Source organism: Pecten maximus, chromosome 1 (genome assembly GCF_902652985.1).
Source record: "Pecten maximus chromosome 1, xPecMax1.1, whole genome shotgun sequence".
Classification (NCBI taxonomy): domain Eukaryota; kingdom Metazoa; phylum Mollusca; class Bivalvia; order Pectinida; family Pectinidae; genus Pecten; species Pecten maximus.
Genome location: NC_047015.1, coordinates 55170406 through 55186744, shown reverse-complemented (window position 1 = coordinate 55186744; position 16339 = coordinate 55170406). Strand labels below are relative to the sequence as shown.

The 16339-nt window shown below is 35.0% G+C and overlaps 1 protein-coding gene across 1 annotated transcript; it reads right to left on the bottom strand.

Annotated features, from left to right (window-relative positions):
- Nucleotides 1–6114: 6114 nt before the first annotated feature.
- Nucleotides 6115–9761, bottom strand: LOC117338373. Its single transcript, XM_033899710.1, has 2 exons — nt 9147–9761; nt 6115–8260 (listed from the first exon to the last, which is right to left on the bottom strand). The coding sequence occupies exon 2, from the start codon at nt 8195–8197 to the stop codon at nt 6638–6640; it is 1560 nt and encodes a 519-aa protein (XP_033755601.1). The 5' UTR covers nt 8198–8260; nt 9147–9761; the 3' UTR covers nt 6115–6637.
- Between the last annotated feature and the right edge of the window lie 6578 nt (nt 9762–16339).

The window sequence follows — 16339 nt, the reverse complement described above, 5'->3', positions numbered from 1 at the left end:
CTAAACTAAACTTATTAACTTGAATTTGATCACACGTGTAAAATGTATACATGGAAAAAATGGCGGCTAGTCGACATGCTCTCATACCTGCTGACGACTTAACAACTTTTTCATTTCCTCAGTAAAATAAAGAGATATGTAATATGGCGTCTGTGTCCGATCAGGGTTATTTTGGGCCTGTTCGTTTTTTAAATGTAATCTTGACGGACCTGCAGATTTTAATGCAGGCCTTGAACGCCTTTGTCAATGCTCGTCAGAAAACAACAAAAGTGCACCAGGCCCGTCCTTATAATATTTCATAAACGAACAACTCTTGTATAACCGGCCCATGACTCGTCGGGTGATTAGAACAGACCATCGCCATGTTTTGTGTTTTTGAAATTTTGAATGGCAAAGATATAAACATCTAAAAATTCAAAGGCTTAATAAAACGATTACGAATATTTCTAATGCGATTAATATTCAAATTTAAACTTATTGAATATGAAAGCACATTGAATATAAGAAAAAATATTGAATAATGCCACGTTTGGTATCCCATAGTAGGTTTATGAAAAAAAAAAAAATCTTGAAGTTAATAGATTTCAATAGTGCTCATTCCCACATTTTAATTTATAAGAGTTACTTCCCTTGGATAACCTCTGTAGGCATCTGGTCATCTGGTAAAATTAGGCTCGAGGGGTGTAGTGCTAACAGAATCTAATCAAGCCCCTCAAACATTCTGAAGTCTAAAGATGTGCTGTACATGCTAAAAAATTCTAATTACACATACATGTAATATATCTAATAAATTCCCAGGTCGATGTGGCCTAAATATCGTAACAAATTCCTAAGTCCCTGTGGTCTTACTATCGAACAAATTCCCAGGTCCCTGTGGTCTTACTATCGAACAAATTTCCAGGTCCTGTGGTCTTACTATCTAACAAATTTCCAGGTCCCTGTGATCTAAATATCTAACAAATTTCCAGGTCCCTGTGATCTAAATGTCTAACAAATTCCAAGGTCACTGTGATCTAAATATCTAACAAATTTCCAGGTCCCTGTGATCTAAATATCTAACAAATTTCCAGGTCCCTGTGATCTAAATATCTAACAAATTTCCAGGTCCCTGTGGTCTAAATATCTAACAAATTTCCAGGTCCCAGTGGCCTTAATATCTATCAAATTCCCAGGTCACTGTGGTCTAAATATCTAACAAATTCCCAGGAACCTGTGATTTAAATATCTAACAAATTTCCAGGTCACTGTGGTCTAAATATCTAACAAATTCCCAGGTCCCTGTGATCTAAATATCTAACAAATTTCCAGGTCCCTGTGGTCTAAATATCTAACAAATTTCCAGGTCCCAGTGGCCTTAATATCTATCAAATTCCCAGGTCACTGTGGTCTAAATATCTAACAAATTCCCAGGAACCTGTGATTTAAATATCTAACAAATTCCCAGGTCCCTGTGGTCTTACTATCGAACAAATTCCCAGGAACCTGTGGTCTTACTGTCTAACAAATTCCCAGGTCCCTGTGGTTTTACTATCGAACAAATTCCCAGGTCCCCGTGGTCTTACTGTCAAATAAATTCCCAGGTCCCTGTGATCTAAATATCTAGCAAATTTCCAGGTCCCTGTGGTCTTAATATCTATCAAATTCCCAGGTCCCAGTGGCCTTAATATCTATCAAATTCCCAGGTCACTGTGGTCTAAATATCTAACAAATTCCCAGGAACCTGTTGTCTAAATATCTAACAAATTCCAGGTCCATGTGGTCTAAATATCTTCTGAAGTTCAGTATGTAACCATTTTCATACGCCCGTCAGAATTTGACGGAAAAGTTATTCTATGGCGTTGCACGTCCGTCACTTCGTCCGGACGGACGGCGTATATTTTCATTTGTCCAGGTATCTCGTTCATTTTTCAACTAATCTTTTTGGAGTTAGAGACATCACATAGACCTAGCCTAACATAGAATTATTTAAGCATTGAACGGCTTTCAGTTGGCATTCATAGTCAATATGAATGCCAACTGGGCAGAGGCAAATTCCATGAAGCGCGCAATGCTTATATTTACCATCTGCGATTTTTTATTTGTCGTGCGATTTTTTTTTTTTTAATTTTCAAATTCAAATTTCAGTTGGCAGTTCATAAGCTGGTGAACTGGCAACTGAATTGGTAGGGTTATATAGTGGCAGTGCAATACAATGATAAATATATACATGTGCCGATACATAAACCAATGATATCTACCAACTTTCTTTTCATTATATTAGACGTGATGTTGTTTTTTTTTTTGTTTTTTTGTTTTTTTCTTTTTTTCGTACTCAGAGTTGGCTCATATAGTCACATCTTTGGTAATTCCATCAATACAAATAATAAATAATAATACTTTTTTTTTAAATAGATAAACCTTGCGAGGTGCGTGTTAGTATTTATTAGTTCGTGACGTTAATTGTCTAAAATGTCTGTAACTGCATACGTGCTATATTTTTTCATCTGACATCGAAGTATCTGGTGCTATTTAGAGCACCGAGCCATTTCATCATCGTACAATAATTATTAATATTATTATTAATATTTCTTCTTCTTTTTTTTTTCATTCATCATATTCTTTTTCTTTTAATATTTCTTGATTTAATTTACACTCTTAACTAGTATACTCTGCCGCTCTCTTTCATACACACATGTTTTATATATATAAACAACAGTAAAGTGTCACTTTCTTTTCTCTCTTTCAGGACATCTTCATGCGTTCTCTTTCACACTCACTCGGTTAAATTTACGTGTTGTTAATTTTGATAGTTTTGTTAGTAATAATTTTTATAATATTGAAATCTAGAAACAAACAAAAAGAAGAAAGGCGAACAAAGTTTTTTCCAGCGGTTGGGGAGCCCCCTACCAGCATGGATAACCTTTGGTTACATCAACATTGTGTCTCTTTTAAAACAAACAAAGGTTATATATATATGTATATACATATATACCTCTATAATAGACTGGTCAATCATATCAATAGCTCAGTCTCCGTGTTGGTCATATCAACTCTTACCACATCCTCCGAGCAATCGATATCATTGACCAGTCTTGTTCAATGTTTGACTCTTAATCGTCAAATATGTTAATTAATTTAATTGACCTTTATATTGTCAATAAAATATTTAATTATTCCCTTCTTTTTTATAATTGTTGTCTGTCCAACTAATAATAATTCTTCTTTGAAAATTCTTAAAATATTGATTGATTTCTTTTTTTGATCACTTCGATGATAAGTTTTGAATATTGTATAGCCTATTAGTGTAAAAGTTATATTCAATTCTTTACAGTTAGTATGCTGATTTTTGTACCCCATGATAAGGTAATGTAATTTTCTAGGATTTATTGTATATCCATAACCTTGGAATAAATGTTCAATTTGCTGCCAAAATTCATTCAAGTATTTGCATTCTATGAAATAGTGTAAATAATTTTCTTGTATTTTACATACATGACACATTTCGTCTTCTTCTATTTTCCATCTATAAAGATGCCATTTTGCCGGGATAATATTATGAAATAGTTTCCATCTGAATATTTTTTGTTTGTTGTCTGCTAAACATTTAAATATAAAAATCATAAGATCAATGTAAGTTTGTGTATGTGCTATATCAAATGTATTTCTCCACAATTGCCTACAATGTGTTTGCTCAAATTTGTGAGAAACAAGTATGTCATATACACTCTTATTTGTAAGTTGTTCAACTGCAACATATTTTGAGTTTCTTTTATCATAAATCTGAATCCGCGCTGTTGTTTTAACTTTTGTATGTTTTGATATCTGTGACTTTATTATCCGCTTCCATTCGAATGGTATAGCTTTTTTCAATTGCGTTATTTCACTAATCCAGTTTCGTTTATTTTTCAGTTTATGTAGTATATTTATTTCATCTATTTCATTATTTTCATTTAGGATATCATCTATAAATATCAGCCCGCTCGCAATGAAATTATCTATCAATAGACATTTCCCTTTAATTTTAATATTTCTATTTCCCCATATAACCTCCTGACGAATATTTGCAAAGTTAGAACTTTTTTTTTCTATACCCCCCATTAATGCTAATCCATGAATCTAAAATACCTCTATAAAAGGGTGGTAAAAACTCATTTCTAGTAATGAGATTATCTATCTTATCAATTCCCAGGTCCCCGTGGTCTTACTGTCAAATAAATTCCCAGGTCCCTGTGATCTAAATATCTAACAAATTTCCAGGTCCCTGTGGTCTTAATATCTATCAAATTCCCAGGTCCCAGTGGCCTTAATATCTATCAAATTCCCAGGTCACTGTGGTCTAAATATCTAACAAATTCCCAGGAACCTGTTGTCTAAATATCTAACAAATTCCAGGTCCATGTGGTCTAAATATCTTCTGAAGTTCAGTATGTAACCATTTTCATACGCCCGTCAGAATTTGACGGAAAAGTTATTCTATGGCGTTGCACGTCCGTCACTTCGTCCGGACGGACGGCGTATATTTTCATTTGTCCAGGTATCTCGTTCATTTTTCAACTAATCTTTTTGGAGTTAGAGACATCACATAGACCTAGCCTAACATAGAATTATTTAAGCATTGAACGGCTTTCAGTTGGCATTCATAGTCAATATGAATGCCAACTGGGCAGAGGCAAATTCCATGAAGCGCGCAATGCTTATATTTACCATCTGCGATTTTTTATTTGTCGTGCGATTTTTTTTTTTAATTTTCAAATTCAAATTTCAGTTGGCAGTTCATAAGCTGGTGAACTGGCAACTGAATTGGTAGGGTTATATAGTGGCAGTGCAATACAATGATAAATATATACATGTGCCGATACATAAACCAATGATATCTACCAACTTTCTTTTCATTATATTAGACGTGATGTTGTTTTTTTACCCATCCTCGATTTTGTCCGCTTCAACGATGACATTATATAATATAAGTAATGAAATTGTGTCAAGAATTAAATATGGCTGGATCAGGATATAGTTTTGAATTTGAAATGTAATTTGAATGTGTATTATGCAACCTTTTATACCATGTATCAACTGAAATTGAAAAACAGCGTCTGCAATTCATAAACCTTGGTGTGGCGATTGGAAATAGTAACACTGCCAGGTTGTTAAAATTAGAAAGAACGTCACCAATTAATAATCCAGTAATTTTTACAAATGACGTCTAGACCTATAATCAGTGGTTTTACTGTTTTAGGATTATACCAGGTTTTTGTGGGTAACACAGGTTTCGGACGATCCACTTGAGGAGGTAGGGGAGGTCAGATTATACACCTCAATCAGATACAGGAATGCTGGCAGGAATTTCCAAAACCGCGGTTATGTAAATGTATATTGATACATGTTCTAAAATCACTGACTTAGATAATCATATCTTTTTCCGTAATCAGAATATAAGATTGTTTTTATGATAGGAATGTTACCGACATAACGGGTATCTTACCTGATGTTATATCGTCTTCTGTCACCGACATACCGGGTATCTTACCTGATGTTATATCGTCTTCTGTCACCGACATACCAGGTATTTTACCTGGTGTTATATCGTCTTCTGTCACCGACATACCGGATATCTTACCTGATGTTATATCGTCTTCTATCACCGACATACCTGGTATCTTACCTGATGTAATATCGTCTTCTGTCACCGACATACCAGGTATCTTACCTGATGTTATATCGTCTTCTGTCACCGACATACCGGGTATCTTACCTTATGTAATATCGTCTTCTGTCACCGACATACCAGGTATCTTACCTGATGTTATATCGTCTTCTGTCACCGACATACCGGGTATCTTACCTGATGTTATATCGCCTTCTGTCACCGACATACCAGGTATCTTACCTGATGTTATATCGTCTTCTGTCACCGACATACCGGGTATCTTACCTGATGTTATATCGCCTTCTGTCACCGACATACCGGGTATCTTACCTGATGTTTTACTTGTCAATCTAATACAGGGTAACTGAAGTTGTAAAACATTGTCAATGACTTATGAAATATCTTATCAAAGACCGTTTTCCATTTTTACTTAGAAGTCATGCTCGGAGTTTTCTGCAGGCTTTGTATTGAAATGATAAAGGACATCATAAATTCAAAATTCAATTTTATTTATTACATAAAGACAATAGTGATATTTACAAATGATTTCTAGACTTATTACACTTAGTGGTGTTACTGTTTTAGGATTATACCAAGTGTTTATGGGTAAAACATGTTTTGGACGGTCCACTGGAGGAGGTAGGGAAGTCAGGTTATACACCTCAATCAGATACAGAGATGTTGATTTCAGGGTGGATATGAAACCGGTATGGATTTACAAACCCACGGTCAGATAAATGTGCATTGATACATTTACTATAAATCACGGACTTAGATAAACACATCTTAGTCCGTAATTAAAATAAAACATTGTTTTTAAATCAATAATGAATATCACATTCATATGATGGGAACAACAGTTCAGTGAAAGAAACATGTCAACACAGTCTAACATTGTTGATAAAAGTATCCATCAGAAGAAAATGTCGACCATGATGATAAAATATAAAGTTAATGTTGTATAAGTCCACTGATATAAACTGTCTGTATCCTCACTCAAGGTTGAGTCACTCAGTCAGTATAATACTTGAGGAGTTTGAATCCCCACTTTCCTGTATCTAACTCTAAGCGTGACCACAACACATCACCCTTCTGTATACCTACTCGTCGCTGTCCTCCTTTGTTTGTGTGAAGTGTTTTTATGTACTTCCCTGCTCCACTTATCAGTTCTATTGTTTTCCTTGTCCTGTCAGCAATAACAATATTACCCTTACTGTCATATACAACTGTGATTGGATCAAACTTGTCTGGTGTGACTGACTTCTGTACCTGTATTCCCTCCCCCCGGGCCTCTATCCTCTCTCCCCGGTAATGGACAAGAGGCTGGAGTGTTGGGTTGTACACAATGATGTGACGCCTGTAGTTGTCTCGATCATTGACGTCCCCACTGATATGTTTACTACTCACTACAGCTATGTTACCTGTAACACTACATTGTGATATTGACCGTACTCCCCCCGTCCCTGACCTCTCCACAATGTGTGTATGTAACACCTGGCCGTCTACAGTGTACATCACCACCTTGTACCCCTGTCTACCCTCTGTACCCACCACTACCCGACCCTCCCTGGTCACACACAGACTGACTGGGCGATCCTTTATAGTAAACCTTGTGACTGGTGTAGATGGTGTATAAACTTCACAGATAGACCTCTCACCATAACAACAGAACCACAGACGACCTGTGGTGGGGTTCAGACTGATGTTATCGATGTTACTGTTCTGCCGTATCGTCTGTATGACCTGACCTTTGTTGTTTATGAGATTTACTGTGTCGGTGTTATCACACAGCCACGCACGTCCATCAGATGTAGGACAGATCGATTTGATGGTATCCGGGTAAGAGAACTGGGCCATGACGGTTGGACTGTCAGGAAGTGTGTACCGGAGAAGGTCAGCAGGAATTTTCAACTTCCCGAGGGCCTGTTTCATGTGACTTTGTCTGTCCATACCTGGAGTATACTCTGCCATGTCTATAACAGGTGTCGGTGGGATGTCGGAATCAAGTTCCCGGATTTCTGATACCGAGTCGTACTTGAGAACACCCGTTCCTGTCTGGAGAGTCTGTTTATATTCTGATGAGAGTTCCTTTAAAGTATCCAACCTCCTCTCCAGGTCTGTGATGTGTGTCTGGATGAGGTCCGTGTCCGCCACCTCCATCTTATCACACAAAGTAATGTACTCCTCGGTGATTTTGTCCATTTCTAATTTGCACTCGTTGTTGTTGTCGATGATGTTTTTGCGAAGTTTATCGTACATAGGTTTACGTGAAGATATTTTTATTCGAGAAGATAAAATTTCCTGGTTTAGTTTTGGAATTTTTACGTTATCTGTTTCATCCAAAAAGTCCTGAATTATTTGATTTTGCTCTGTTTTAATATTTGTTAGTTCCTGAAAGCTATCAATGTGTTCTTTATGACTACTTATAGAACAAGTTATACAGATAAGCATCTTACAGTCCCGACATAATAATAGCACGTCGTTTTGTTTATGGACCTGACACTTTGGATGCCCCTTAGGCCTTACAGGATCTTGTGCTTTGATAATTGAGCGGCCGAGATTTGAAGCCATGACTGTTAGTAATTTAGCGTGATAAGATGGAGTTCGGCGACACACGGGATCCTCTTGTTGTATCTGTATAACAAAGAAATGACGGAATAAGTAAAACACATCTACACTATTATAGGTACAGTTATATATAGGATTCCTACAAATCTCAAATCGTTGTCCGTATAGAACAGAACTGAGTTCAGATGTACGTCAGACTTAACTGAACGAACCCCGAATCATTGCCTAAACATACTACATGTCGATAATACGGATAAAAAAAAACAAAAACAAAAACAAAAACCCCCGAAATATTCGTGCGCTTTGAATCTAAAACTCACATACAAGCATACCTGGTGTTGCGTTAGCAATATATGTGCCCTACTGGCTACCACGAAAAATGTATCAGTGACCATGACCTTGACCCAGAAAACCCGAAGTTGTCGAGATATTATTGTTCTTATCACTGCCCCTCTGGTTTCAACGGACTGATGACTCTAACATACAGACATAGAACATATTAGTCGATGCATAATCCGCGGTAATTTGATTATTATAGATGACGTTTGTACGTGTCTATATAAACTTATTTATCTTAATCAGAACTTACCGTCAGCCTCCGGACAAAGAGATTATGATAAGTTATTACGTACAAAATAATAAATCATGTGTACAAGATAGTAAGTTGTACATGTAAAATAATATTTCATGTGCAAGGTAATTAGTTGTACACACAAGATAATACGTTGTACTTGTAGAAGAGAATAAGTACAAATTATTCCATACTGCTATATGTTATAAGGGGGTAGCCACCAGCTACTACACGAATGTCCTGTTTTAAAACGAATGGCTGTGTCCGGGGTGATAAAAGTACCAATATAGAATGATTGCATTTAATGGTTACATGTGAACTTGAGAAAGAGAAATCAATCAAAAGACAAATAGAATATAAATTTTGACCCTGTATACTCACAGACTTGGCCTATTGAAGTATTTTAAAATAAAGTTTGTGTGCCCCTGTTTCCCAGCTCGTTGTCAAAAATCGATATCCTCTGAGCGACAAGGATGTAGTACCTGGTTGAAATAAAAGTAGGATGATAAACATTTTATGGCTAAAATGGAACATGACATGAAAAGATCCAAGAGGAATCTTGGCGCTGCCCAATGAATGTTCTTTATTGGTTCTATGTAAGTATTATCTTTTCTCTTGTGATACCAAGCTTTCAAAATATTTTATTGTCAACACAACAAGTATAAACAGACTTCTTACATAGAATATTTCATCACCGATACCAAACTTCAACTTTCAGCCATTTCGTTTTTTGTATCAGATTCGACATCAAATGAGCAAAACGTCATCGCGGATTTTTAGTTGCAATATACACCCAACGTATCATAAGATATAGTGTACACCAGACACAGACCGAAGGACGGACGTTATCGTTGACGTTAATACGAAGTTTTTTCGTAGCTTTGAAATATTTACGTTTTCTGTGTTATTGAAAAGCGCCATATAAGAAATCTTGAAAATATCTTAACGTTGTCCGTAAAGAGCATAATTAGGTCAAATTTGCAGACGAAAGTAACTCTCTCATAGGTAGTTACAAGCTACTACACTAATACCCTGATTTTTAGAAACACTGACTGTTCACGGGATGACAAAAGCAACAAACTAGAAAATGTTGTATTAGATGGTAACTTAACGCTAGAGAAAAAGACTTTAAAAAAACAACGCTAATGTTACCACATGATAAATTCGTTGATGACCTTCCGAGGGATACTCACAGACTCCGCCTATCAAAGCCTTTTCTATAGAAATGCTATATGCTCCTTTGCCCAGCTCTGTGTTGAAGAATGATGTCCTCTAAGATACAGGGGTTACAACCTGTTTGGAATAATAAAGTAAAACAATAAACACATTTCTTCTGCAACAAATTGTAATAGTCACTAGAAAATGAATCAAATTATCGCAGTACTAAATCCAATTCTTAATCAATAATGTAGACATTTAACACATAATTGTAGCCTGTGTCTGCTTGTGTTCCTACGGTGCTCATTCATTTATAGGTATTTGAATTTACACTGTGCAACAGAGCGGAGAATTAATTAAATTTAAATCACTGCCTCCGCTAGAGATCTCTAAATTCTAAAACAGATCTAAGATATAACGATAAGAAACGTCAAAATCAAAAGGGCTACCTGTCGGCCATTTTGTTTTTCGGTCAGACTCAAAATTGAATTGACGAACAAGCAACGCAAATAAAGACTAAGGCTTAAAGAAACATGTGTTCCCGCTAACCCTACCAATCCTATATTAGTGTGCCTACACTGAAGTTAATTGGTCATTTTGAAGGACTATTAGTCAGGCTTCCATGTCAATATAACCTTAGTAAAAACTATTTCAAAAATAACAAGAAATATCTTTAAAAAGATAAACGGCATAGTTTTAATGCTGGTGGTTATAATGTAAAACTACTGGTGAAATAAATTAATGAACTACATTTTAATTAATAAATACGCAGTTTCAGCACGGATTACAAAATTATATCAGTTTGAATCATTTTTGGTGATAACAGGACTGCAAATGTGTCATTTGAATAGATGCATCCACTTATTCAGCTTGCATTCAATTTAAACCCTAGGGACATCACGATAAACGTTGCAATTTTCACTGAATTTACGCGTTTTGTTCCTTTCCAGTTATGTTTCTGTGCTGTCCCAATGTTCACAGTCAATCCCTATGTCCAGCTTGACCACTCGATTTAGTTGGAAATCCCCCTCTTAATTTAGCGCGGAAATCATTTTTAAATTATTACGTGACTGTTTTGAAATCGTGGCAACACAAACAGACGATAGTTTACAAGGCGATATCTATATTCCGTCTGGGTTAGTTGGATAACGATATTATACAGTGGTTTAAATGTTAAATAACACGTTCTGTATATATTACGGCACATATATTTATGTGTAAATAAGTGTAAACACTGTTCATATAGTATAGTGACAGTAGCGATGTACTGGTACAGACTGTGTAAATATTACCGAGCTTGTGGAACTATTACAGAGTTTGTGTTAATATTACAGAGTTTGTGTAAATACTAGCCTACCGAGATTGTCATGACCTACTATCAAACAATCAAGCAGAATACGAGCGGCGTCCGTATTACTGCTGTTTTCATGTTTGACCTGTTACAATCTATTGTACTGCTTCCCAAGTTTAATTCTAGGATTGTGTTTGACCCATTTCCCAATTATTCTCTTCATTGCGGAAGCTGTTATCGTTTCCAACCGCAGTCGATTCACAATGGAAGCCATTTTTGTTTCCATGTGTTTTAGTTTGTTGTGCGCATGCGTTTATCGTATATGATGTGCAAGAACAATTGATCAAAAAAATATTTTGAGTGTTCAAGAAGTATAGATTTACGTTTTAATATGTATCATTGCTTATTTTGGTCGGTGATACGTTTATTGATTGACAGATACAATTTTACGGATCCCTGACTGCAGAATTTATAAACAAAGTGATGGAGAAACATTTAAATGAGCGCGGAATCAATGTATTCGTTATTGACAAGGTATAAGTCACAGAAAGTAAAATGGTGGACATGTTTTCGTTGATGAGTAACTCCAGTGGAATTAATTAAGATTTATTTTTTCTCACATTTTTTTTTTTATTTTTCAAGTTTATCAAACACTATTACATTCAAGTATTTAACCCGGAGGTCAAAACAAAAGTGTAACTTCTAAAGAGGTTACTAATGGGCATTGTTATTGTTTATACAGGAATCATGTGGTAAATAACAATTAATATATACAACTAAATTTGTATTTTAGAGCAGTTCTTTATTATTGGACCTCACTTTTACTCTATGGCATTTTGCCATATTTTATTAGAAATAATATTTATTTATCTTGTAACTATAATTGTACAATATTTTAACAATTGTATTCCCACAGTATTCCTGTATTATATAATTGTGTACATTTCAATAGTACCATATACCAATACAGCAGTAAATTAATACATATATATAATGAAAACACTTTGTATAGCAAATGACCTTAACTACATTATATTCTAAGTTGTGAAGCCATGTACAGTCGTTGTTATTTATTTACTGTTCTAGTTGAAATGCTAGGTCTTACTTTGACCATCGTCTCCTTACTAGTTCTGCCTTTCGCCGAGAGTAATAAAATAACTTAATTCAGATTTACTTAGAATCACCATTATCGGATGGCATTTGTTAAATTTCAATCAGAACATGTTCAAAATCGATTAGAATGATCAGTATCGGAAGGTAGTTTCATAACTTGCAAATATTAGTCCTGACGTCATTTCTTTCTGAAAGCTTTCTTCGTGTTCCGTCAATGAAACCTTCCATCCAAATATAATTATTTTATGACTTTTTGTAATTGAGAAGAAATACCACTGTCACCTTGGATATTGGTTAAGGTCATTAATGTTTCGCAAACTGCGTGGGGCTCAAGCTCAAGAGACTTTTTTGACTCTGGGCTTCCTGGTTAATTAGATGGAAAAGTTAACGTTGGACGGACGACTGACGGACGGACGACTGACGGACGGACGACTAATGAATACCGTGCCGCGGCATACGCTCACTTAGCACTTCGACCAGGGCCCAGTTGTTCAAAGGGGGATAAGCTTAATCAGCTTAATTAGTGAAAATCTCATTTATCCTTTACTTCAAATCATATGTGTTTATATTCTTCAACATAAGCTGGTAGGAAGAGACTGACGAGTGTTATAGTTTCATGAAAGTGTGTGAAGTTTGTTTTTCCAGAAATTATTATATCAGGATTTTTATAGTGTTGTTAAACTGTGATTAGCCTAATCACCTTTTGAACAACTGGGCCCAAGTGAGCTGAAAACTCTGAATGAACATAAATCGGTTCTAAATAATACCAGGGAACTTCTTGGCGCCATAACATACCATATTTGATCATCACAGTTTGCTTCATCATAAAGATTTTAACGATCTGTGTGGTGCTACTTTGTGAAGTGTTTTAGTGCTCCCCATAGACTATGTTTTTCACCAACTGCGTTCATACTGACATATACGCAGTCAACTAGACATTCGACTGTCACTGTAGATTTCATACTCATCAAACGGTGATTGCTTCTAATAAAATGTGAAATGGATTTAAGATATAACAAGACACGAGTCTATACAATATAACAAAATGTTTTATACATATAATTACCTGAGTTAAGCAGGTCTATTTAATAATTGAAAGCTCAGTAACAGATGACGAAGTTGTTTGTATAACATTTCACAGAACAGTGGCAATATAAGTAAATTTAAACGTAAATGACATTGCTCCATCCAAGGCGTTTCGACATAAGTACCATGATTTGCAGTTCAAACGAAAAATGAATTAAGAAAAGTTGTCTGGATTGATCAGGCTACCAGGAAACTGAATATGTATGTATGTGTTGGATGGATGTATGTTTATCAGAATATGTATACAGGTATAGGAGAATGTATGGTTTGTATGTCTTTATCCTTGTAGTTTAACTGATGTTGATGTTGATGATGAGTATGATGATGATGATTATGGTTATATGATGATTAGTATGATGATGAGTAAAATGATGATGATGATTATGATGATGACTATATATACATGATGATGATATCATGATGAGATTATGATGATGATGCTGATGATGTAAGGTTTAGTATTATCATTATGATGATAATAAGATTATGATGATGATGATGATGATGATGATATCATGATGAGATTATGATGATGATTAATGATGATGATGATGATGATGTTATGATGGTTATGAGTATGATGATTATGATAATGCTTCGTAGAATGATTAATATGACTATGATTATGATGATGAGATTATGATGAAGATGACTTTGCTGATGATATCATGATGAGATTATGATGATGATGATTTTATGATGGTTATGAGTATGATGATTATGATGATAATGATTCGTAGGATGATTAGTATGATTATGATGGTGATGAGTATGTTGATGATGATGAATAGTATGATAATGATTATTATTATGATGATGATTTTAATGTTTAAGTAGGATGATGAGACTATGATGATGAGAAATATAGGTTAAGATGACAGTGAAGATGATATTATGACTATGATGATAGCAAACCATACATATTGGAATCGATGTGTGTTTGTGTGTGTGATTCTTATGTATTTATGTATTAAAAATGTCTTTAAAAATAAAATATATATAAAAAAAAGAAAGGTTGTCTGTGTGTGTAAAGATTAGAATGACATTATTTTTGATCGCTAAAGGGGACATGTTCGGAAGAACACAGCTATAGAATCATTGCTCATCTGAGTGGTAAGTATGAACATTTGAATAAGAAGCTGGAGTGTATATGCCCGTTACTACCAAAACAAATCTAAAGTCTACATTTTTTACAAGTAATTATTCAAGTCCGTCTTATTAATTTCTGTTCATAGAATTATCGATATTTAAATGCCTTGTATATCAACTTGAGGGATATCTTACGAACCATACTACGTATTAAAGACAAACATTGTAATTCTGTGCGTCAAGTCAAGCTTGATTCAGTATGATTGGTCACCTTAACGCGAGTCATTTCCAGAAATGAGCTCGGATTAATTGACAGTCTCATGATAGAGTTTGTGTGTTTCATGGAAATTTGTTACCATCCAGTGTACACTGTTATTTCAAGAAATGATCTTAAACTTAATTCTTCTACTTAATGCAATGCTCAGGATAGCCGGGATAGTCTTATAACTTTGTCATGCATGTTGTCGGGAATGGCCGGAGAAGTATTTTAGCTGTGCAATAATTACTGTCAACAAAAATCTTATAAAAGGGCGCCAGTTATTGTCGAGAATTTCCGGAATAGTCTTATAGTCAAACAATAGTTATTGTCGGGATGGCTGAAGTCCAAAAGCCGGGCAATACTTTATTACCGGAAACGACCGGAATGGTCAGATAGTCAAGCAATAGTTTTTGCCAGGAATGACAGGAATAGTCTGAAAGAGAAGCAACATATATTGTCGGAAATTGCCGGAATAGTCTGATAAAGAAGCAACATATATTGTCGGAAATTGCCGGAATAGTCATGTAGTCGAGCAATAGATATTGCTGGAAATGACTAAATAAATAGTCCATATCTAAATGACATTTCGATTGAACATCATTACAAATATGGAGAACTTTGTTTGACTTGTACGATAAATATTAAGCTTAAGCACAAACAAGAAAAACACATTAGAAGTGATGAAAATTATGATTTGTTTTAACGAGTTTATATCAATATCGGCCCTTCAACTGTACAATATAGAATTAAATTTATTTTGACAAGTGGCCGATATGATATTTACTATTCCGAAGAATATTGACTATTGTCAAATTGGATTTAAGTGACTGTTACTGTCATTAATAGCTTGTCAATCATGATATCAAAAGTGTAACCAAGGCGACGATTTTTTTCACAGCGAAAATGGCTGCCCCATCTAAATGATAACATTGTCGGTATTAAATAACTTATTTAGTTGAAACCAAATGGTAATATATGTTTTGAACCGCTTTGTTATGCAATATTCTGCTTTATACCATATCAAGCCAATTCTATACTCAAATAAAAAGTACAAGTACAGAATATATTTTGTCTTTTGTGACGTCAAAAGTGTAACCATGGTGACGGCGAAAGAAAGCACAAGTACAGAAATGGTTTGAACAATAGATATCTATATCATTAATGAATAAATAAAAAAAATGAAACATTGAATGATTTTGTATTCTTGGTTTAGATTGTAAAGTTGTGAGACTTGTGACTGAGCAACGGAAAGAACAAGGGATAAAGTAAGGCATAAGACAGTACTGAAAATGTTGTCAGTGCAAACAAATTCTTAGATATCAGTAATGGAGGGTGCTATAGATGTAGTGTAGAACTGTTACATAGTGTCGATAGCTTTTATTATCGTAACTACCCAAACAAACGTCAAACTGGTACGTTCTATTTGCAGTGATTAGATCCGGTTTTATTGCCGTTCATATGTAAGTATATGATTGATATTTATCAGGATTGTATATCACCGTTACTACAAAAAACACTGGTACCTATAAAGTGTGAAATGAAACGAAACGAAACGAAATCAAACAAAACGAAACGAAA